This window comes from Molossus molossus, unplaced genomic scaffold (assembly GCF_014108415.1).
Source record: "Molossus molossus isolate mMolMol1 unplaced genomic scaffold, mMolMol1.p scaffold_m16_p_14, whole genome shotgun sequence".
Lineage (NCBI taxonomy): Eukaryota > Metazoa > Chordata > Mammalia > Chiroptera > Molossidae > Molossus > Molossus molossus.
In genome coordinates, this window is record NW_023425349.1 from 9,790,871 (window position 1) to 9,816,803 (window position 25,933).

At 40.4% G+C, this 25,933-nt stretch overlaps 1 protein-coding gene across 3 annotated transcripts in view; it reads left to right on the plus strand.

Annotated features, from left to right (window-relative positions):
- The window catches only part of NR6A1 (nuclear receptor subfamily 6 group A member 1), a 221,244-nt gene that overhangs the window by 165,826 nt on the left and 29,485 nt on the right, over positions 1-25,933 (plus strand). For 2 of the 3 annotated variants that reach the window (XM_036260979.1, XM_036260978.1), the window contains exon 3: positions 21,824-22,054. In XM_036260979.1, coding sequence (XP_036116872.1) covers positions 21,824-22,054 — 231 coding nt within the window. Of the gene's footprint in view, positions 1-21,811; positions 22,055-25,933 lie in introns of all 3 variants that reach the window. The other variant, XM_036260977.1, reaches the window with a different exon arrangement.

The window sequence follows — 25,933 nt, forward strand, 5'->3', positions numbered from 1 at the left end:
CAGGAGGAAGAGAGAGAGGAAGAGAGAGAGAGAAACATCAGTGTAAGAGAGACAGATCAAGTGGTTGTCACACAGACCCCATCTGGGGCTTGGACAAACTACAACAGAGGTACGTGCCCTTAGCAGGAACCGAACCAGGGACTCTCTGGTCCACGGGCCGATGCTCTACAAATGAGTCCGACTGGCCAGGGCGGATTCTAGGTTTTTGTAAATGCGTAGAAATTAATTCTCCCTCAGCACCTCTGCTCTAATTCCCACATGCGTTTTGGAATCATGTACACTGAAACACTTGCCATAGGTTACCAATATTGTACTAGAGAAAAACTACCCACCATAGAATAGTTTTCATATGAAAAGTTCATGTCATATGTGGAAAAATATTTAAACTCAGTTTCTTTGTTTCTACATTAGTCATACTAAAGTAAGAAAATGATGAGTCTAGGGAGTCTTGAGGAGTTGGAGGAAGGAGTGCTGGTTTTATGAAAGGATTGATCCCAGTGCCTCAGGAAAGCAAACTCCATGGGCTCTGATGGCTCCATTAGTAAAACCGTGAGGGTGTAATGCTTATATGTACTGTTTAAGTGTCATAATTTGTGGTCTTAGTGATGAATGCAGAGAGACTCCAGCACTTATTCTGAACATTGTTTTACACATGGAAGTAGTTACAAAAGCACTTACTGGCCAATAGGATGGGGATTTCCATTAATGTACATGTCTGTGTTCTGGGCCCAGTCTGTTAAATCTGGTCAGAATTCTGGAGAAAGTGACCTTTTGGTAAGGAATTGTGGCAACTACATTTTCCACTCTCCTAAAACATATGGTTTCACTTAAAGCATGCTAATTGATCTCTCTTTCACCAGGACCTTAGAACTGGGCAGGGACCTAAGGAGCTTAGTACTAAGCCTTGAGCATTGGCACAAGGTTTCTGGGCTGGCCCACTAGTTTGTTGTCTAGAGTTCTCATCAGTTGTGTGCTTTGATTTGCAAGTAGAGAAGCTACACTATTTATTCAACTGACATTCTCTAGTGGTTGTTCTGTGCTTGGTATACATTAGGAATACAGACTTGAGGCATATAGTTTAGTAGAAGGAGATAAATATATAAATGTAACAAAGTGTTGGAGGCACAGTGTTAGCAGTCCTGGAAGGTACGGAGTTTGTGCAGACATAGAGGTGCTCATTTCTATTTGGGCTGTCAGGTTAGGTTTTAACCAGGAAGGCATCATGAGAGATTAGTTGATGTTTGTCAGGCTGGTAAAAGTGGGAAAGGGTCTCCCAGGCAAAAGGAGCGGCATAAACAAAGGCATGACAATATAAAACAACCTGACAGGATATGGGGTGAGTTATAAGGCTCATAAAACAGAAAGGTTGGTTGATTCTAGATGCAAGGAAACCCCTAGAGAGAGTTTTGGTTTGTGAATGAATGGAAGAAGAGAGCCCTCTTCACATTCTTGTTAGTCCTTCCTTTGCAAATATGCTGACAAGATTGGTGTACTTTGCTCTAAACTTTAGTAAAGCAACACAGGTCCGCCTCAGAGCTAGAGGCCTGGGCACTATTGCTGGATTTAGGGAGAACATACAGTAACCTTGTTAGGAATTGCCAGAAGGAGAGGCCTTGGTTAAATGGTTGTAAGTTTTACACTCTGCCTAGGGGCCATCTGTGCTGTGGGGAATGCTCCAAACTTAAGATGGAGTCTGTTTTGTTTTTTTTAATGCATGAAGAAATAGAATCTTAATGGTTTACCCAGAGTTTTTCACTACTTGAAACTAAAAGTTTCTTTTGGTTTTCTAGGGCAGTTTGTGTTTGTTTTTACTGAGATTATCATTGTACCTAGATCTTGGTGAAATAGTTGACGACCTAGTGACCAAAGCTTTATTCTAATGTTGTTGGATAAAGTGCTTTCATTTTAAACATGCAGTAAAATTTAGGGTGCAGTTTTATGAATATAGTGTTGTATGACCATCACTAAAATAAAGATACAGAACAGTTTCATTAACCCTTTGTGGTCATACCCTCACCTTACTCCTAATGCCCTAACAACCACTGATCTGTTCTCTGCTACTATAATTTTTCTTTCTGTCCATGTTATATAAATAGAATCATACAGTATATAACCTTTCGAAGCTGGCTTCTTTTACTCACTATAATGCCTGTGAGATTCATCCAAATTGTTACATCTATCAACAGTTTGTAGTTGTTTTCTATTGATGTATTACATTGCATATTTGTTGATCCACTCACCTCTTGAAGGACATTTCATTTATTTCTAGTTTGGGGTGAATATGAATAGAGCTGTTATAAACATTTGTGTACAAGTTTGTGTGTGAATCTAAGTTTTCATTTTTCCGTGGTAAATACCTAGGGTGGACTTGATGGATCATATGGTAAGTATATGTTCAACTTAATAAGAATCTGCCAAACTGTTTTCCATAGTGGTTGTATCATTTTGCATTCTTATTTGCAATGCTCTGAATCTTTACCATCACTTGATATTATCATTTAAAATTTTTAGACATACTCATATGTAGTGGTATCTCATTTCTCTCATGCCTACTGATGTTAAATATCTTTGCATATGCTTTTTTGCTAGCCACATATCCTCTTGATGAAGTGTCCAAGTTTTTAAATGTTTTTAATTCTTTTCTTGTTTTCTTTAATTACTGAGTTTTGAGAGTTCTATATATGTTCTGGATATGGATCCTTTTTTGGATGACTTTTCTTTACAAAAGTTAAATGACTAAAGATGGAAAAGGAATACAATTTCTAGTTATTGAAGTGGTTTGCTTAGATTTCCAGGTAATTCTAAAATCATAGTTTGTCTATGATTTTACAACTCTCTGCTTTTTTTTTTTAATTCACCCATTTTATTTTTTTATTGATTTTTTTTAGAGAGAGAGGAAGGGAGAGGGAGGGAGAGAGAGAGAGAGAGATAGAATTATCGATGAGAGAACATCGATTGGCTGCCTACTCCATACCGCCCACTGGGGATTTGGCCCACAACCTGGGCATGTGTCCTGACCAGGAATCGAACCAGCGACCTCTTGGTGCATGGGTCAGTGCTCAACCACTGAGACACACTGGCTGGACTCAGCCTTTTTTTTTTTTTAATAACCACCCTATAGTTATGACACATGGAGTTTTCCCACAATTCTACAGTGCTCTATGAGATTTAGAAATGTTAAACAACCGAATTGATGTATTGTGAATTAGCTCTCTGTAATCCTCTACTTAGTTATAAATTGCTTTTTTAACAGTGAGAAATGATTCTTTCCATTGTATGGCATAATGAGAGGAGGAAGGGTAGAATTAGATGAAGTCAAAGAATTAGGGCCTGATTATATGAGACTATATAGAGATAGGCTGTCAATTTTACTTCATGTGCAAGAGGAAGTAATTAGAGTGTTCTAGCAAAAGAATTTTTAAAGATATGTTTCCCTGCCTCGACTGCATTGTATAATGGTTTGGAAAATTGATTGTAAGGAGCCCAAGAGAATTATACTGAACCAGTCATGCAGGTGAGAGATGATGTTAGCTTAAACTAGGTCTGGTAGTAGTAGTAGAGATGAAGAGTAGATTTGACATCTGTTTTGGAGGGGGAATTGATAGGGTTTGCTGATGGTTTGGATGACAGAATATAGTAAGGGATTAAGGAATGATTCCTAGATTTTAGTCATCAACAACTAATGGATATTGGTTTTAATTAGTAAGATGGGGGAAGATTATCCAAGAAACATGCAGATATAGGAAATAGGAGTAGAATATAGAATTATGGAGACTTCCGGTCAAGATGGCGGCGTAGGTAAACGCGGTATCTCGTCCTCTCACAACCATGTCAAAGTTACAACTAAACTATAAAACAACCATCATTCAAAACCGCCTGAAATCAAGCTGAATGGAAATCCTACAACTACAGAATTAAAGAAAGAGCCACATGAGACTGGTAGGAGGGGTGGAGGCGGAGGGGCTGGTCCAACACCCACGTGTGGCGGATAAAAGTCGGGAGGACACCTCGGCTGGGAAGGTGCTCTCTGAGGACTGTGGGGTCCCCGTCCCACACCAGGCGCCCTGCTCGGGATTCCAGTGCCAGGAAGAGAGGTCCTCATGACTTCTGGCTGGAAAAGCCAGTGGAAACTGAGGCTCAGGGAGGCTGGAGCCCCAGGCAGCTCCTCTTAAAGGGCCCGCACATGGACTCACTCCCTCTAAGCTTGGAGGGGGGCAGCTCGAGGGGCGCCAGAGACATACAGGAAAGAACTGAACTGTTTGGCATTGGAGAGAGGGCTTTCTACGGGACAGGCATACTGTCAGAGGCCTCTGTTTCTTTGGTGAGCCCTTCCTTGGGGCTGCAGACAGCCACCATATCTGGGACTCCAGCAACCTGGCTCATACTGGTTGCCCCGCCCTGATGATTCCCTGAGGCCCTGCCCCACCCAAGCTGTTGCCAGTTGCTTAACCACAGGATTGGCCTGTCTTGGATTCCGCTTCAGGTTTTCCTAAACTCTTTCAAACAAGCAGCATCTAGTTTCAGCTAGCCCCATACCTCTTGTTAAGTAATACACAGAAACAAACACAGGGAGACAGCCAAAATGAGGAGACAAAGAAACAGGTTTCAAATGAAAGAACAGAACAAAACCCCAGGGAAAGAACTAAGCGGAATGGAGATAAGCAACCTAACAGATGCTGAGTTCAAAATACTGCTTATAAGGATGCTCAGTGAACTTAGTGAGAACCTCAGTGAACTTAGTGAGGGCCTCAAGAGCATAAAAAAGGACCAGTCAGAAATCATGGAGGCACTAACTGAAATAAAGAATAATTTACACAGATTCAATAGTAGAGTAGGTAAAACCAAGAAGCAAACCATCGATTTGGAATATAAGGAAGCAAAAAACACCCAGTCAGAAGAGAAAAAAGAACAAATCCCGCATCTTGGGGGTGCCAGAAGGAGAAGAGAGAAAACAAGAAATCGCAAACTTATTTGAAACAATAATGGCAGAAAACTTCCCCAACTTGGTGAAGGAAACAGACATACACGTCCAGGAAGCACAGAGAGTCCCAAACAAGATGAACCCCAAGAGGCCCACACCAAGACACATCATCATCAAAATGCAAAAGGTTCAAGACAAAGAGAGAATCTTAAAAGCAGCAAGAGAAAAGCAGTTAGTTACCTACAAGGGCGTTCCCATTAGACTGTCAGCTGATTTCTCAAAAGAAACTTTGCAGGCCAGAAGGGAGTGGCAAGAAATATTCAGAGTGATGAAAAGCAAGAACCTACAACCAAGATTACTTTATCCTGCAAAGCTGTCATCGATAGCCATATAAAGAGTTTCCCAGACAAGAAAAAGTTAAAGGAGTTCATCACCACCAAACCGTTATTATATGAACTGTTGAAGGGTCTTTTTGAAGAAAAAGATAAAATATATGAACAAACAAAATGGCAATGAATACATATCTATCAACAATGGAATCTACAAACAAAATGAACAGGCAGAACAGAGACATTCTCATAGATATAGAGAACATTTTGTTTGTTGCCAAATGGGAGGGGGGCTTGGGGGAATGGGTGAAAAAGGTGAAGGGTTTAAGAAGAATAAATTGGTTGCTAGACTGACAAACCTCAAAGAGAAGGGGGTTTAAGGGTAGGAAGAAATAAACCAAAAACTTATATGCATATATGCAAAACCAATGGACACAGACAACAGTGCGGGAAAAGGCAGGAGGGGGGCGGGAGTGGGGAGGAGGGGGTCAATGGGGGGAAAATGAGGAACATCTGTAATACATTCAACAATAAAGATAAAAAGAACAAAAAAGGGAAGTCATTATGCTGTACACCTTAAACTTATACAACGCTGTATATCATGTCTCAAAACTTGGGCAATAGTGTATAAATATAAAAATGTAACTAAAAATAATAAATGAAAAATTTTGTTATAAATAAAAATCACTATACTTACTATTTTACTTTTTGATGTATAGTCAGCCCTCGTTTATTACAATTAATCAGTTCCAGACTCTACCGCGATAAATGAATTTCCGAGAAGTAGGATTCTTTATTTGTATATAGTCGTCCCTCCCCACTTTGTGCTTCGACTTTCACTGCTTCACTCTATCACGGTCTTATAGTATTTGAAAAACCCACGATAGAGTGAAGCCGCGAAAGTCGCAGCACGAGGTGGCGAAGGACGACTGTATAGAAAAATGATCAGCCCTGGCCAGTTTGGCTCAGTGGTTAGAGCATCTGCCTGTGGTCCAGAGAGACCCGGGTTCGGTTCCCGCTAAGGGCACGTAACTCGGTTGCAGTTTGTCGCATCCCTGGTTGGGTCGTGCGGGTGGCAGCCACTCGATGTGTCCCTTTCACGTCGATGTTTCTTTCTCTTCCTCCCTCTCTATCTGAACAAAAAAGAAAAAGAAAAAGAAAAATGATCAGCCTGAGACCAAAAGCCCAGCTAAATCTACACCGATATTGTGAGGTCTACGAAGGGCACAGAGGAACCCTCAAATAGTTATCAGTGAATAAGTGTCAAGAGATGATTGAAGGAAGAAGTAATAATTATTAGTGAATTAGTGTCTATACTTTCAATTTCAAAAATACTTATTTAGAATTATAGTATGTGTGTCCAAGTTATCTATTAATGACTAAATATCTGTATGTATGTATGTATGTATTTATTCATTTATTTATTTTTGGTATGTGCCCCTAGCGGGAACCTAACCCAGGACTCTCTGGTCCGCAGGCCGATGCTCCAACCGCTGAACCAAACCGGCCAGGGCTCTGTATTTATTTTTTTTCAAAGAAGACTCAGACTCAGTCAGCTCTCTTTTTCTTCTTCCCAATAACAATCCAAATAAGGACAAACCACAGATTTGCAGGTTCTTTCCTTCAACTGGAAAACCTAAATGCATGAGTAAGAAAACTTTTCATCACAAATAAAAACTTGATTCTTAATTCAGAGATCCTTACAATAAGAGACAGGAAGGAACTAGGGACTGTGGTCTGAATTTTTATTTTCTTGACCTCTACCTGTTGAGTGATGGCATGGCATTTTTCCTGGATTCATTTCCTATGGCTTCAACTAATTGTAACTTGTGAACCATTTCATCTTTGTTTGCAGGCCTAAGCAGTTAATGACTACAACATATTCTTTCGTCTTTTTTCATCTTTTATTCGGTGTTCTGTAAAGATAACTCCCAGTCATTCAGTTCACATTGGTCTTGTGATTTGCTCACTTGTTTCTATTTAACTGTTGTCTTTTTTTTTTTTTTCTAGAAATGTCCCCTGAGGAACTCATGTGTGACCTCTGGAAATGGATTTTTATAGTGATATATCTAAGTGGAGGAGAAGTTTATGAGTAAAAGAGAAATCCTATGATTTTTATTTACTTCTGTTTAAATTCTGTTTGTAAATGAAAATTTGAGGGTACCTATTTCTGATTTCAATTCTGCCACACTTCCTGAGGCCTTTGCCTTCATTTCAGATGGTTGCAACTTGTGAAACTGAATGGAGTCAGTACTTAGAATGTGCAGCTGATCAGGGAGTTGGAACCAGTAATTCAGTTGAAACAGTGATCCCCTTTGTTTTAAATACCCTTTAGCCAGGCAAGTTCCAGATTGCTTTAAATGTCAGTATAATTTTGGTCGAGTGAGCAGCTATATTCTCCATTTCCTAAATCTGGCCTTCATCACAGTCTGAAAAGCAGGTTTTGATAAAAATCGTTTTCCAAATGTAATTTGTGTAACCTAAGCCCTTGGAATGGGTAAAATGCTCTTCTTGGGGGCAGGGGAGGTATTTTTCTTAACAGCAGGGCTGAGTCCAGATATGAGAGTAAAGGTGTTTTGGTATTTTGGTTTCAGGTTTTGGTCTGTATTTAACCAAATTAGAGTAGACCTGGTCACTAATATGAAGGTGCTTAGTGTTCACTCACAGGATGGTAAGAATACCTCTATCTAGTTCTTTGTTTTTACAAGTTTGGTGACTCCCCTTGTTTCTTTGGCATTTAAAAAAACAAAAACAAAAAAAACGCAGTAGCAGCAGCACTAAGGCTCAATTCTTATTCATACCATCCGCTTCCTGCACCCCACCCCCATAGGAGGTAGTTTAGTCATAAATTATGGGAAGTTTGTCTTTGGAAAAGTAGTAAGGTTGAAATAGCTTCATCACTGGCTGATTTACTGTGTGACCTTGGATGAATCACTACTTTTTTGACCCTGGGCAAGTAACTTTATCTTTTCCTTAATAAAAATAAAATCCATGAGAAAAATTAAAATGCTGAACATTTTTTACTTTTCAAGCAAGTTTTTAATTTGGAAGTATATCTGGATTACAGTTCATTCTCATTAAAAGCCATTGTTCTTATGTTTATCTTTTAAAAATGCATGTGAATCTCTCTTAGTTTAAAAAATATGTATGTGCTTAAATCTGTTGCTTCTCCGTACAAAATGTTTATCACTCGAATGGAATAATACTTAATAAAATACAAATTTTATTTCTTTACCACTCACCTGTTTTTAACTCAGTACATTTGTTCTAACCAGTTCCTGAAATGACTCTCAGTAGTGATTCTTTGAACCCTTTCTTGTACATCACACTTTTGATCTGCATTGCATTTGATAGTGCTCTTTTCTTTGTAAAATCCTTTTGTTCCTTATCTTTTTCATAATCATGGATTTATATTTTACCTATTTCTTCTTTGGTCTTGTCATCTCACTTTCCTTCCCTAACCTCTTACCTTCCCTTCCCTTCTCTGTGTTTCAGGTTTCATCCTATTGCTGCTTCTCCACATATCTTCCTCCTTGGAGTATGCGCCATTGTTTCAACTCTCCCAAATCCTTCACTCTAGCCTTAACGATTGCACCTTAAATAACTGTGGAATATTTCTGCTTGACTCACCCATCATCCTCTTTTAAACTAAAGCCATTGGTTTTTGTCTCTCATTCAGATGTTGCTTTTCAATTTTTTTTATTAGTGATACCATATTTTTCATAGCCATCTTGGTTTAGAATCTCCAAGTTTATTTTTGACACTTTCATATCTCCTCCTCCCCTCCATACCCTGGAATCTAGATGGCCCATGCCATCCACCTGCACATCATTGTGAGATTAATATTCCTGATCTCACTTTGATCTAGACATATCTCTATTTAAAAAAATCACAGTAGCCTTTTATCAGTAGGGTAAATTTTGTTGCAGTCTACCATATTAGTTTTCTAGACTCATATCTGACCATTCTTCTGTAAGATCTCACTACTTAACTATAATATATAATATCCTGTGCAGTCCCTCAAACATACCTTACATTTGTTTTCCTTCCTTTTTCCATTGCTGATGTAATTTCCCTTTCCTGAAGTGCCCTACTAACTTTTGTTTTTAACCTTTTTATTGTGAAATATAACACTTAGAGAAAAGTACATAAAACACAAATGTACTGTTTAATGGATTAATATAAAGCTAGCACCACCCAACTCAAGATATAGAAATTGTCAGGATCCAAAAGATCCTCTCCACCCCAGCACTCTCCTCACTATGTGTTTCTTTCCCCTCTGTGCTTGTTTTTTGTTGTTTGTTTGTTTTGTTTTAACTCATTTAATATAAATGAAATCCTGTAGTTTTTTTTTCTGACTTCCTTTACCCAACATTGTTTGTACAAGTTATCTTTGTTGTTGCAGTAGTTCAAATATATTTACTGCTGTATAGTATTCCCTTGAATGAATTACACTGTCTCTAGCAATGTTAATGAAAATTAGGGTTAATTTTAATTTGGGGCTTTTACAAAACATGCTGTTATCAACATCCTTTCATTTGTCTCCAGATACACATGTGCACACGTTTCTGTTGGGTAGATACTCGGGAATGAGTCATAAAGCAGGTATATCTTCAACTAAAATAATGACTGAGTGTTTTCCATAGCAGTTGTACCAATAAATACTTCTACTAACAGTATATGAAAGTTAGTTTTTCCAAATTGCCACCATAACTTGAAGTCTGTTTTTACTACTGGATTTGAACATCTTTTCATAAGTTTATTTAGCCTCCTTTGTGAGATCCCTTTTCAAGTCTCTTGCCTGATTTTCTGCTGGGTTGCTTTCTTCCTATTGATGTATAGGAGTTTTATATATTTTGTATATGAGTACTTTGTGGGTCATGTGTATTGCATATATCTTCTTCCACACTGTGGCCTGCCATTTCACTCTTAAAAGTTCTTCATTTAAATATACTCCAATTTTATTAACGTTTTCCTTTATGATTAGTGCTTTTTGTGGCCTATTTTAAAAATCTCTTTCTAACCCAAGATCATGAATATACTCTTCTTTATTATCTTCTGAAAGGAATAATATTTTGCTTTTGATATGTGGGTCTTTAGTGAGGTAGTATCATCTTTTTTTTCTCCATACAGATATCTAACAGTGTCCCAACACTGTTCATTGAAAAACATATGTCTTTTTCTTTTTTTTTTTTAATGAATTTTTTTATTTATTTTTTTGTTACAGATATTTTACCTTTTTACCCCATTGGCACCCCCCACCCCACCCCACCTCCGCCCCGTCCCCGGCTTAGTTGTCCATGTCCATTGGTTATGCATACATGCATATAAGTTCTGTGGTTTATCTCTTCCCACCCCCCCACCCCCCCACCCCCTCTTCTGAGGGATGTCAGTCTGTGCCCTACTTCCATGTTTCTGGGTCTACTGTATTCCTCAGACTGTTATGTTCATTATATTCCGTATATAAGTGAGATCATGTGGTATTTGTCTTTTTCTGCTTGGCTTCTTTCACTTAGGATAATACTTTCCAGGTCCCTCCATGTCGTCTCAAAGGATGAGAGATCTTTCTTTCTTACCGCTGCATAGTATTCCATTGTGTATATGTACCACAGCTTTTTGATCCATTCGTCTACTGGTGGACACTTGGGCTGTTTCCAGATCTTAGCTATTGTAAATAGTGCTGCTATGAACATGGGGGTACATATATTCTTCCTGATTGGTGTTTCAGGCTTCTTAGGGTATATTCCCAGCAATGGGATCACTGGGTCAAATGGAAGTTCAATTTTTAATTTTTTGAGGTAGCACCATATTGTTTTCCATAGCGGCTGCACCAGTCTGCATTCCCACCAGCAGTGTATTAGAGTCCCCTTTTCTCCACACCCTCGCCAACACTTGTTGTTTGATGATTTGTTGATGGCGGCCATTCTGACAGGTGTGAGGTGATACCTCATTGTTGTTTTAATTTGCATCTCTCTGATGATTAGTGATGTTGAGCATTTCTTCATATGTCTTTTGGCCATTTGTATGTCCTGTTTGGAGAGGTGTCTCTTCAGCTCCTCTGCCCATTTTTTAATTGGGTTCTTTGTCTTCCTTTTGTTGAGTTGTAGGAGCACTCTAACATATGTCTTTTTCTTTTTCTTTTTTTTTTTTATCCTCACCCGAGGACATTTTTCCATTTTTTGTACAGATAGAGTGGGAGGGAGAGAGAGGAAGGAGAGAGAGAGAGAAACATCGACGTGAAGGGACACATCGAGCGGCTGCCACCCGCACGACCAACCAGGGCCGGGGACAAACTGCAACCGAAGTACGTGCCCTTAGCAGGAACCGAACCTGGGTCTCTCCGGACCGCAGGCCGACGCTCTAACCGCTGAGCCAAACTGGCCAGGGCCATATGTCTTTTTCTTACTGCTTTGCAGTGCCACCTTTATCATAAATTAAATATTCATATATGTATGATTTTGTTCTATGGTTCTTCATTCAGTTCCTTTGGTCTATTTGTTTATCCTTGAGCTAATAAATGTATTTAAAAAAAAATTTTTTTTTTTTTAATCCTCATCTGAGGACATTTTTGCATTTCTCTTCAGATATAGCGGGAGGGAGAGGGGGGGAGAGGGAGGGAGAGAGAGAGAGAGAGAGAGAGAGAGAGAGAGACAGACAGAGAGAGAGACAGACAGACATCGATGTGAGAAAGACACATTGACTGGTTGCCACCCACACAACCCCACCTGGGCCGGGGACAAACTGCAACCGAGGTACGTGCCTTTAGTGGGAACTGAACCCGGGTCTCTCTGGTCCACGGGCCGACGCTCTAACCGCTGAGCAAAACCAGCCAGGGCAAATCTTTTTTTTTTTGGTATGTGCCCCTAGCGGACACTGTACCCGGGACTCTCTGGTCCTCAGGCCAAAGCTCCAACTGCTGAGCCAAATTGGCCAAAATGGATTTTAATTACCATTGCTTTAAAATGGATATTGATACATGGTAGATCAAGTCTTGTTTTGTTTTGTTTTTTAATCTTCACCCAGGGATATTTTTCTGTTTATCTTCAGATAGAGTGGGAGGGAGGGAGAGAGAAACATCAATGTGGGAGGGACACATCAACCCGTTGCCGCCCCCATGACCCCAACCAGGGCCAGGGACAAACTGCAACCAAGGTACAAGCCTTTGACCGGAATTGAACCTGTGACTCTCTTGTCCGCGGGCCTATGCTTTAACCACTGAGCCATACCGGCCAGGGCTCAAGTCTTATTTTAACATATCTGTACTATTGTTGTTCCTTTGCATTTCCATATACAATTTAGAATGAGCTTATCAAGTCAGACACACACACACACTTGAGAATTTGAATGGGATTTTACTGAATCTGTTTCTTTATATAATAACTCTTCCCATCTGTGAGCATAGTGTGTCTTTCCATTTATTGCATTTAGTCGTCCTCAGTTTATCTTAGAAATATTTTATATAAAATAAGTGTATGACAGTTTATCCATAGAGATCTTATATGTCTTGTTTGTTTTTGTTAATCCTCACCCAAGGATACTTTTCAATTGATTTTTTTTTTTTTTTTTTAGAGTAGAGGGAGAGAGACAGGCAGGCAGGCACCATGTGAGAGAGAGACACATCGATTGATTGCCTCCCACACAACCCCAATCAGGGCAGGGGATTGAACCCGCAACTGAAGTATGTGCCCTTGACTGGTAATCAAACCAATGACTCTTTGGTCCGCAGTCCAACATGCTAACCACTGAGCCAAACTGGCCAGGGATTATATGTCTTTATTAGATTGCATCCTAGCTATTTTGTTTTTTTGATGCTATAGTAAATGGTATCTTTTAAAATTCATTTGGCTCTGGCTGGTTTGACTCAGCAGTTAGAGCGTCGATCTGCAGTCCAGAGAGGCCCAGGTTCGGTTCCCGCTAAGGGCACGTACCTCGGTTGGGTCATACGGGAGGCGGCCACTCGATGTGTCCCTTTCATGTCGATGTTTCTCTCTCTCTCTCTCTCTCTTCCTCTCCCTCCCTCCACACTATCTGAACAAAGAAAAAATGTTTTTGGGTGAGGATAAAAAAAATAAAATAATAAAATTCATTTGTTTGTGGCTAGTATAAAAATGTTTTAATTTTTGTATATTTTTTATTTTACTCTGCTGGCTAGAACCTCCAGTATAATGTTAGATGAAGGTGTTGATAATGGACCGACCATCCTTGTCTTACTTCCAATATCAAAAGGAAAGCTTTTTTAAAAACATTTTATCATTAAGTGTGATATTTGGTATAGGTTCTTTCTTACTTTTTTTTTTTTATCCTCACCTGAGGACATTTTTCTCTTCTTTGTTCAGGTAGAGTGGGAGGGAGAGAGAGGAACAGAGAGAGAGAGAGAGAAACATCGATGTGAAAGGAACACATCGAGTGGCTGCCACCCACACGACCAACCAGGGCCAGGGACAAACTGCAACCGAGGTACGTGCCCTTAGTGGGAACTGAACCGGAGTCTCTCAGGACCGCAGGCCGATGCTCTAATCGCTGAGCCAAACCGACCAGGGCTCTTTCTTACTTTTTTTTAAAACTTATCTTTATTGTTGAATGTATTACACATGTCCCTCTTTTTCCCCCTATTGACCCCCCTCCTTCCTGCTCCCCCCCATCTGCCTTTTCCCACACTGTTGTCTGTGTCCATTGGTTATGCATATAAGTTCTTTGGTTTATCTCTTCCCGCTTCCCCCTTTGAGGTTTGTCAGTCTAACAACCAATTTGTACTTCTTAATCCTTTCACCTTTTCATCCATTCCCCCATCTGGCAACCAGAAAAATGTTCTCTGTATCTATGAGTCTGTTTCTGTTCTGCCTGTTCATTTTGTTTATAGATACAGTAGTTAATAGGTATGTATTTATTGCCATTTTATTGTTCATATTTTTTTATCTTCTTTTTTCTTCAAGGAGACCCTTTAACATTTCATATAATACTGATTTGGTGGTGAACTGCATTAGCTTTTTCTTGTCTGGGAAACTCTTTATATGTTCATTGATTCTAAATGATAGCTTTGCAGGATAGAGTAATCTTGGTTGTAGGTTCTTGCTTTTCATCACTTTAAATATTTCTTGCCACTTTCTCTGGCCTGCAAAGTTTCTTTTGAGAAATTAGCTGACAGTCTTGTGGGAGCTCTCTTGTTGGTAACTAACTGCTTTCTTTTGCTGCTTTTAAGATTCTCTCTTTGTCTTGAACCTTTTGCATTTTGATGATGATGTGTCTTGGTGAGGACCTCTTTGGGTTCATCTTGTTTGGGACTCTCTGTACTTCCTGAACTTGTATGCCTGTTTCCTTTACCAAGTTTGGGAATTTTTCTATCATTATTTTTTCAAATAAGTTTTCAATTACTTGCGCGCGCGCGCGCTCTCGCTCTCGCTCTGGCTCTCGCTCTGTTCTCCTTCTGATACCCCCATGATGCAAATGTTGGTATGCTTGAAGTTGTCCTAGAAGCACCTTATACTATCCTTATTTATTTTTTATTCTTTTTTCCTTTTGCTGTTCTGATTGAGTGTGTGTGTTTTTTTGTTTTGTTTTTTTCCCAAATCGATGGTTTGCTTCTTGGCTTTACCAACTCTGCTGTTGATTCTCTGTAAATTATTCTTTATTTCAATTAGTGCCTTATTCTTTTCTGACTGTACATCCTTCATTTCTGACTGGCTATTTTTATGCTTTTGAGGCCCTCACTAAGTTCATTGAGCATACTTATAAGCAGTGTTTTGAACACTAAATCTTTTAGATTGCTTATCTTCATTTTGTTTAGTCCTTTTCCTGGAGTTTTGTTCTGTTCTTTCATTTGGGACATGTTTCTTTGTCTCCTCATTTTGGCTGCCTTCCTGTGTTTGTTTCTGTGTATTAGGTAGAGTTGCTGTGTCTCCTAGGCTTCCTAGGGTGGCCTATTGTAGTAGGAGTCTCTGTAGGGTCCAGTGGCATAACCTCCCTGATCACCCCAGCTGGGCCCTCAAGGTGCACCCCTAGTGTGGACTGCATACCCTTCTGTTGTAATTGAGTCTTGATTGCTGTTGGCATGTCAATGGGAAAAATTTACTCAGGCTGATCAACCGCAAGGACTGGCTGTGCTCACTGACCTCTGACTACCTTGGAGGACCAGCTGTGCAGGGGCCGACGACACAGAGCAAGACTTACTTCATCAGGGCTCTGGTACCCATTGAATCCAATCCTTGAATGTGTTGCTTATGCAGGTGGTTGGGTGGTGGTGCTTCAATGTGTTCTGAAGCTCTCCACTGGGTGTGGTGGCTCTGGGACAAGGTCAGCCACCGCCAGCCTGTGTTCTACCCAGGGCCACCAGGCATAAAAGTTACAAAGTGATCTGCAGATGGCCATTTCTTATGCTGGGCTTGGAGGTTCCCAGGCAAAACCAAGCTGTGAACCAAGCTGGTTGCTCCTAGTGCTGAGCCTGGGGCCACATAGTGAGAGGTATGGAGCTTGCTGAGGCCAGATGCTGCTCTTTTGAGAGAATTTAGAAAAATCTGAAACAGGATCCAAGCCAGCCCATTCCTATGGTAAAGCCACTGGAAACAGCTTGGGTGGGCCTGAAAGTTGGATGGGGCAGGGCCTCATAGAATCACCAATGTGGGGCAAACAGTGTGAACTAGGTTGTTGGAGTCCCAGCTCCTGTGCCCATCTGCCTGCCCTGTGGGGGAAGAGCTTACCAAAGGAACAACGGCCTCCACCTCTGCAGCTCTTGCCCTAATGCCAAATACCTCAATTCTTCCCTGTATGTCTCTGGTGCCTTTCAAGCTGCCTCCCTCACAATGGAGCATAGAGGGAGCAAGTCCGAGTAAGTCTGTGCACGGGCCCTTTAAGAGGAGCTGCCTGGGGCTTCAGCAGCCTCAGCCTCTCTCCTCCTCAATTCCTGCTGGTCTTTACAGCAAGACATTCATAGAACACTTCTCTTCCTAATACTGGGACCCTGAGCTGGAGGGCCTGGTGTGGGATGGGGACCCTTCACTCTTCAGGGAGGACCTTGACAGCTGAGGTGTCCCTCTTGATTTTTATCCACCACACGTGGATATGGGACCAGCCCGTCTGTGCCTCTACCCCTCCTACCATCTCCATGTGGCTTCTTTATTTGTAGTTGTAGGACTTACATTTAGCTTGATTTCAGTCAGTTTTGAATGATGGTGATTCTGTAGTTTAGTTGTAATTTTGATGTGGCTGTGGAGAGAGGTGATACTGCATTTATGCCGTCATCTTGACTGGAAGATGGTGTAGGTTTCTTTAGATACCCTTAATCATACTAAACAAGTTATTTCTTATTCCTGTTTGCTAAGTGTTGAATAATAATACTGAATTTTATCAAAGCCTTTTTAAAAATTAAAGTACTATTTATTGCTTTTAAGATGGTTTTTTTAAAAACAATATTTCATAAAGTTGTAACGTTTTATCAGGTTCTAATCTTACAGAAACCTATCTTTAATAACAGTAGCACAACTAACATTGATTGTATATTTACTATATATTAAGAATTATATTAAGCAGTATAGTATAGTGTGAAAGATCTCAGATTTTGGTACAAAATTGTCTGCTTTGAATTCTGACTCTGCCTACTAGCTAAGGGACGTTGGGATTATTTCTTAACCTTTGTGTACCTTAGGTTTTCTATGTGCAAAATGGAGATAATAGTCATATTCACTTCATAAAGTTTAGAGTTATGAGGAATGAGTGAATTATTATATATAACACATATAAAACAAAGCTTGTTACATAATAAGCTCCAGGTATGTGTTAGCTGTTATCATTGTATATCTATATCATTTATTCCTGAGTAACTTTGTAAGGTGAGTACTGATGTTATTTCTATTTTATAAATTGATAGTGAGACTTAGAGAATTGAGTCATATGTCCATGGTTACCAAGCTAAGAAGTGGCAGAGCTGGAATTTATACCCGCTGTGTCTTAACCACCAAATCAGTGATACATAGTTTATTGTGATCCAGTACTCCACCACACACATGTATATACTGACACACAAATGCACACACCTTAATTGGAAGAAAGGTTTCACAATATTTTATCCTTACTATATGTGATGCACCTTGGACATTTTCTGTTTTATTCCAGAAATACTTATCATGATACTATGAGTTATGACTTGTAATTTGGAAAGCTTTGCACATACCTTTTTATTCAATTATTCTTCATTCATTCAATGAAGAGCATTTTCTCTGTAGCATTCATGCTGTCAGATGTTGCTATTAATAATCCTTTTGATTGATAATCTGCAATATAATCTTGGTTAATTATAACTAAGGAGTCCTTCTACTTTTATTAAAAACGAATTTAAGTATTGTAAAATTCTGGTCAGATTGATGACCAGATTTGTTTATAAATATCTTTGTTCTCAATTACTTATTATTCCTGCTAAGTAATGTAGAGGTGTAATGTCCATTCTTTTGAACAGATGCATATCAGTAATGCTCTGGTGATGTTGCTGGGGTTCTGTACCTAGTTGAGATTGTTATTAATCTTCTTGGCCAACTGTATCAGCTGCTTTATTCATCGTTTTCATTATTTCCTTTGAATTTGACATTTCTGCCTCTAAAAATTGTGCCCATAGAGACCCAACCAAGTTCTGCATCTGTCTTTCTCTCTCTCAGCAGGAGTGTTAAAAATTTTTTTTTTTATCCTCACCCGAGGACATTTTTTCATTTTTTGTTCAGAAAGAACGGGAGGGAGAGAGAGGAAGAAAGAGAGAGACAGAGAAACATTGATGTGAAAGGGACAGATCGAGTGGCTGCCACCCATACGACCCAACCAGGGCCAGGGACAAACTGCAACCGAGGTACGTGCCCTTAGTGGGAACCGAACCCGGGTCTCTCTGGACTGTAGGCCGATGCTCTAACCGCTGAGCCAAACCGGCCAGGGCAGAGTGTTAAAATTTGAAGGGATGAAATTTAATATGATAATTCCTGTTACCTGTATTAGAATAATTTCTGATTGATTGATTTATTTTTCTTTTTTGGTACGTGCCCCTAGCGGGAACCAAACCCGGGACTCTGGTCCGCAGGCTGATGCTCCAACCACTGAGCAAACTGGCCAGGGCCGATTTAATTTTCAAAGAATTCTAGCCCTGGCCAGTTTGGTTCAGTGGTTAGAGTGTTGACCTGCGGACCAGAGAGTCCTGGGTTCGGTTCTTGCTAAGGGCATGTATCTCGGTTGCAGTTTGTCCCCGCCCTGATTGGGGTCGTGTGGGTGGCAACCACTTGATATGCCTCTCTCACGCTGATGTTTCTGTCTCTTCCTCCCTCTCTCCCTCCTGCCCTATCTGAAGATAAATGCAAAAATGTCCTTGGGTGAGGATAAAAAAAAAAGTATTCTAAAGATTGTTCCTAAGGTTTAGAAGACCATAGCAAAGGCAAGCAGGTCACCTTTTTTAAAATAATGCTCACATATGGCTACATTTATACGGAATAAAGCTCCTTTTTATTATTCAGCAAGTTCCTTTAGAACATTTTACAGAAACAAAATTGTGGGCAGATCATGACTCTTACATACAGGGTGGGGCAAAAGTAAGTTTACAGTTGTGAGTAGCAAAACAGATTATTCTTTTAAGTAGTAGCAGTAGTATTTTCTTAATACAGTTGGCTCTCGTTTATCACAGTTAATCAGTTCCAGACTCTACCGCAATAAATGAATTTCCGTGAAGTAGGATTCTTTATTTTTATATAGTTGTCCCTTGCCACCCTGCGCTTCGACCTGGCTTCACTCTATCGTGGTTTTTTCAAATACAGAATTGTATAGTATAGTATTTGAAAAAACCACGATAGAGTGAAGCTGCGACCATCAAAGTGCGAAGTGGCAAGGGACGACTGTACTCACCCAAGGATATTTTTCCATTGGTTTTTAGATAGAGGGGGTGATAGAGAGAGAAGCATCTATGGGAGAGAGACACATCCATTGGTCACCTCCCTCAGGACCCAACAGGGGCTGGGGATTGAACATGTGATTCTTCTAATGCTCTAACCACTGAGCAAAACTGTCCAGGGTGAAACAGTTTATTCTTGTATTATTTATTCATTATTGTATTGTTTTCCATACAAACAACTGTAAACCTACTTTTGCCCCACCCTGAATTGTAGAGAGAGTTCAGGTAAAGGTTTATACAAGATAGTTTTTCTTTTCTTTATTGATTTTTAGAGAGAGGAAGGGAAAGGGAGAGATAGAAACATCAATGAGAGAGAACATTGAATGGCTGCCTCCTGCATGCCCCCAACTGGTGATTTGGCCCATAACCTGGGCAAGTGCCCTGACTGGGAATCAAACTGGTGACCTCTTGGTGCTTGGGTTGACGCTCAACTACTGGGCTGTACAAGGAATTTTTAAGGCACTTTCTAATAAAGATTCTTGTTTCTGTAATGTGGGGATAGTGATGCCTCTCACAGTTACTGTGATGAAGAAATAAGACAGCACATGTAAAATCTTTTTGAACATTACATGATACATGGTTGGTACTCAACGAATAGTCTTTGCCGTATCTATAAGAATAATCCTGGTCTTGGCCTAGTACAGGTGAGATAATGAATGCAAACATAACGTGTTTCAAGTCCTTTTCAAGAATAGGAGATACTGAAATCCATATGTGCTTTCTAGCCAGGCACCATTAAGGCCATTTTGCTTTAAGTTGTTCATTTACATATTTATCTTTGTCTGTTTCCCTAACTGTGTGGTCTCATATATCTGCTTCTCTCTGCATACCTGCTATTTATTTTATGACTTTGGGCAAGAGCCTTTATATGTCTGTTTTTCTATATGGAAAAAAACATTGTATATTAGTTTCTTGTGCTGCTATTAAAAATTTACCACAAACTGGGTGGCTAGAACAACAGTAATTTATTTTTTCTCAAGTAATCTTTCTCTAATTTTGCTGTGAACCTAAAACTTCTATAAAAAATAATATCTTTAAATATATATATGTATCAGAAACACCTAGAGCAGAGGCTGGCAGACTCTGTTTCTGTACAACTCGTGAAGGTTTTTACATTTTTTTTTTTTTGTTCAGGTAGAGGAGAGGGAGAGAGAGAGAGGAGAGAGAGAGAGAGAAACATCGACGTGAAAGGGACACATCGAGTGGTTGCCACCCGCACGACCAACCAGGGCCGGGGACAAACTGCAACCGAGGTACGCGCCCCCAGCAGGAACCGAACCCGGGTCTATCAGGACCGCAGGCCGACGCTCCAACCGCTGAGCCAAACCGGCCAGGGCAGGTTTTTACATTTTTTAATGCTTGGGGGAAACAAAATAATATTTTGTGAGATGTAAAAGTCAAAAGAAATTCAAATTTCAGTGTTTGTAAATAAAGTTTAAAAAATAATTCTAAGGGCTGTGTGCCATTATACCTTGCCTGTTACTAAACAGGGGTTCAGATCTTTGGTTTCCTACCTTGGCTTCTGATCAAAACCTTTCCTGGAGATTTCTTAAACCTGCTAGCAAGGTCTGACATCTCAGTTTACCAGGGCACTTTTTTGTCATATGCATGTTCTTTGGCAGTTACTTGGTCCTGAGTAAGCGGAACTTGAGGGAAGAGGAAGTGAAGAGCTATATTCCAGCCTGAATCTCCTCTTTGACTAACTTGTTTGTTGTTAGGCAATGAGTTCCTTAACTATGGGGATCTGAATACGCAGTACCTAGGACAGAGAGCATGGACACAGAGTAGATATTCTGCCAGAATGTAAAATTCACAAGGGACTTTAATTCACTGTTATATACCTTACAATGGTGCTAGAGAGTTGCTCAGTATGTATCTGTTGGATGGCTGGCTGGCTGGCTGGCTGGCTGGCTGGCTTAGCTGGGCATGGTTAAAGCTTCTAAACTTGTTAACAATTACAATAATCATTTATTGAGTACATACCATGTGCTGGGCACTTATATACAATTTCAGTAATCCTTACCACCTTTGTATGGGTAAAAGTGATGAGCCATGAGTGAGGAAGCTAAGGGAGATGGAGGAGTCAGGGCAGTCAAGGATATCTCCCAGGTTTCTGACTTGGATGCTGGACTAAGTGATGATGAATCCAGGGAGAGGAGCACTAGTTATTTTTTCTGGTATGCTGTATTTGTGGTATCTGCAGGTAGATGTAGGGGTCTGTTCCTAGGACAAGAGTTCTGAAGATGCCCCGTTTGCCAGTTATCCTGGGAGAGGGTGGTGGTCTTTTTTAAAAATTATTTTTGTTTTTGTTAATTCTCACCTGAGGATATTTTTTCCATTGATTTTTTTCTAGAGTGGAAGGGAGTAGGGGGAGAGAGAGAGAGAAACATCAGTGTGAGAGAGACACATTGATTGGTTGCCTCCCACATACACCCTGACCAAGGCCAGGGATCGAACCTAAAACCCAGGTACATGCCCTTGACCAGGGATCAAACCTGCGACCCTTTGGTCCTTGGGCCAATGCTGTAATCTCTGAGCAAAACCAGGGCCAGGGTGAAGGTGATGTTCTTGATCTACCCAGAGCAGGGTTTGTTTTAGTACTGCAGGCTTAAAGCCATTATTCCCACTGTATTCTAACTTGAATATATTCAGTTTCTGTTCCAGATGATCGGGCCGAACAACGAACCTGTCTCATTTGTGGGGACCGAGCCACAGGCTTGCACTATGGAATCATCTCCTGTGAGGGCTGCAAAGGGTTTTTCAAGCGGAGCATTTGCAACAAGCGGGTATATCGGTGCAGCCGTGATAAGAACTGTGTCATGTCTCGGAAACAGAGGAATAGGTGCCAGTACTGCCGTCTGCTCAAATGCCTCCAGATGGGGATGAACCGGAAAGGTGAGTGGTGCTTGTGGCTCTACTACCCACCACTCTTCACCCATCACTTTACCTTTAGTGTCAGCTCTTAACCCTTGGAGTTACTCACTTCCCAAGCCTGCACGATATGCCAGGCCTTGTACTTTGTACTCATAACCCACAAATGAATCTGGGACAGTTCCTGCCTACAGGGACCTCCCAGACTACATGGGGGGAAAGACTGGTGAGATGTTAAGGATTCTGTGAGAATGAATGCAAAAGCTCCATGTGCCAAGACCCCAGTTAACTATCAAGTCCTAATTGGGATTAATACACTCTACTAGTTCTCTCAGGCATGATGACAGGAAGTGGGGATTTTGGGTGAAAAGATAAGAAGAAGGCAGTAGGTCCTGAATGTGATATCATTTTGTTTGTTAGAATCATGGCACACTCAGAGGCTAGGCATGCTCAGGAATCTGCATTCATATTGGTGAAGAATTTGGGATTTATTGGGAAGCTTTCTAAGAGCCATTAGCCTGAGATGACATAAACAGGTATTCTAAGATTTACCCAGAGGACAGCTTTGAAGAATGGATTGGGGTAGGGGAAGCAGAAAAGCCACCTAGAAAGTTTTTTGAGAGTACAAAGAAAGGTGTGAAGGATTTGAAGGAGGGGAGAAAGTAATGGCACAAGGTGGGGAGATGTGGGAGAAGCTCACCTGATAGGAGCTGATGACATACTGTCTTTTGGCAGTACCAGAAATTGAAGTTGAAGATTTAGACTAATAGTACTGACCCTACCAGGGAAAAAAGTCAGGCTAAAAAAGTAGAGTAGGCCCTGGCCAGTTTGACTCAGCAGTTAGAGCGGTGGCTCACGGACCAGAGGGTCCCGGGTTCCATTCCCGCTAAGGCCACGTACCTCGGTTGCAGTATGTACTCGGCCCCGGTTGGGATCATGTGGGTGGCAGCCACTCATTGTGTCTCTCTCACATAAATGTGTCTCTCCTCCCCCCCCCATTCCCCCCGCTTTATCTGAAGATAAATGCAAAAATGTCCTGGGTGAGAATTTAAAAAAAAAAGTAGGGTGGGGCACCCGGCCAGTGTGGCTCATTGGTTAATCATCGACCCATGCACCAAGAGGTTGCTGGTTCGATTCCCAATCAGGGCACATGCCCAGGTTGTGGGCCAAACCCCCAGTGGGGGCCATGGAGGAGGCCAGTCGATGTCCTCTGTCATTGATGTTTCTGTCTCTCTCTCCCTCTCCCTTTCTCTCTCTCTAAAAATCAATAAAGAAAAAAAAATAGTAGGGTGGGACAATATGTTGGCCTTGGTAATGCTGAGTTTACTGTACTCAAGAAGGATACATACAGATGTCCACCAAGGAAGTTGGATATATAGGATTGGAACTGAGGTAAGAGTCCTGCTTGCAAGTAGAAGTTTGTGGAATTGTTGGCATAGAGGTGGTAAAATTTTGTTAGTGAGTAGAAATCACCCAAAGGGAACTTGAATACAGAAGAAGAGGACCAGAGTCTCAACTGTAGGATGTTTTCATGGATGGTGGAGAGTAGTGCTGTGCAGTGCAGTGGAAGAATGGAGGCTCTGGAGGCAGAGGTTGCTGACAGACTAGCTCTGTGACCTTGGGCAGTTTGTTTTATAGCTCCAGTGCTCAGTTATCTTACCTTTAAAATGGTATGATAATACTTACTGTTCAGAGTTCTGTAGAAGTTTAATGTGACAATGTATATAAAATATCTAGCAAGATATTAGGGGTTCATAGTAGTGGTGTGCAGGGATGGGGGTTAGTCAGATTTAGTGAATTATTCAAATTGGTTTGTAGCAATGAGTGCAGGCATCCATCCAGACTCTTTTTTATTGTGTATGGGATAAGAAGAATCTTTTGACAGTTTGCCCATTATTAAAAAAAAGATAAGAGAACTATAGAAGGTCATTGAGATAAATTTAGATCACTTATAATTTATTTATAATACTAATATTTATAAGCACTATGTGTACCAGAAACTCTTAGGCACTTTCTATGCATTATCTCATACATATAACCACCCTATTACTACCTATTACCCTCAGTTTATAGATGCAACTTAGGGAGGTAAAATGATTTGCTCCAGTTGGAAGGTTAGTGTTGGTGTCAACTTAAGAATGTTCAAACCTGTAGAGAATTTTCATAGAAATGTATTTGAGCCAAAAAAGCGGAAACACCTGGAAGCAAGATTTCAACAGACTGAGATAAATGCTTCGGAGAATAGCAGTTTGCTTTTTCTTTTACACATTTTGAGATTGAGAAGGGAATGTAAGGAAGGTTACAGGGAAGTAAAGATTATGTGCTGTCTTAAGGGTTGTCATTTGGATTAAATTACAGGGTAGTTAAGATTATGTGCTGTTTTGAGGGTGGTTTATTTCAAAAGTGTGGTAACCTAGATACACAGAAACCGTGGATAGGGCTTGCTTAAGGCAAAGAGATAAACCTTTTACTAAAGAAGTGATATGCTTGGGATGTGACTACCCACAATGACCTTTCCAGTTAGGAATTTATGGTCCAATCACTTGTAAGGTTACTTTCCATGGAATCCCTTTTTACATCCACACCAGCCACTCATATAAAAAAAAAAGAAATGTCTTGAAGAGAGAGTCTGTGATCATCTGCCCACCTTCATCTGATTTGCTGTTGGTCTCTAGTTTGTTGTTTGTTTTAAATCTCCCTTTGCTGCCCTCACTGAATTTTGTGTGTGTGTGTGTGTGTGTGTGTGTGTGTGTGTGTGTGTGTGTTTATTTCACTGTGAAGATTTTATCAAAGTATATTTGGGTTGCCTTCTTGACCACTCAGATGCATCATCCTGCTTATTCAGTTCGTGTGAGATTCTGAGGCTTCCAGCCAAACTCACCTATTTTAGGGAAGAAGCTTAACCTCTTAACCTTTCTAACCATAGCCAGAAGATGATAAAAGGGATGTGAGGGACGGGGAGCTGCCTGCCAAGGCCCACTTGCATAGAGAGCAGGCAAGATTCAGCTACCTGGTGAAGGCTGCCTCTAAGAGCGAAACCCTGCCACCTCCTGGTTGGTGTGGGAAAGTGGAATTAAAATTAAAGTCGCCATTGAAATATTTTGGGGTAATGGAACTGTCCTGCATAGACACATAATTTTACACATTTGTCAAAACCTATAGAATTATACCACAACTTTTACTGTGTGTGTGTGTGTGTGTGTGTGTGTATATATATTTTTAAAGTAACCTGCATATGGGAGGGAAAGATGGAATGCAGACTTTGTTTGACAAATGAATCTAACTGATGCAAATAAATCACATAGCCACACTGAAGGGAATGGGAAGAAAAGAGCAGACCTTAAAAAAAAACAGTGTTTTGACTATATACTGTAAGGCTGAAGACAAAAAGAACTGTAATACCAACAAAGCACCTAGTTTGTAAATTTGTTTCTCTCCAGGTTATGGGTTCAGAATTCGCCCTTACTTTATTTGGATACTAAGGTTGAACAAACAAGTAAATATATTGTAGATAATGAGAGTCAGGTTTCTCACATCAGACAAAGAAGTGATAAATCACGAAGGGGCAAGGACAGAATGAAACCTCTGGTGTCATACTGGAATCAGAGGTATCGATATGAACTCATGTTTAGATAGATGGATAAAAAAAGTAGATAGATACGTGTATAGATGCATGAGTTGATATACATATATATATTTACTACCTCTGTCCATTGAAAGGGGCAAGAAGCAGTGACACCCCTATAGCATCTAACATATTTAGGAACTCTTTGGAGAACTGATTGATTCTAGGACTGAGGCAGAAAATGTAAGATGATTCTGGATAGGCCCTGGCCAGGTAGCTCAGTTGATTACAGTATTGTCCCAATACTCCAAGGTTGCTGGTTTGATCCCCTGTCAGAA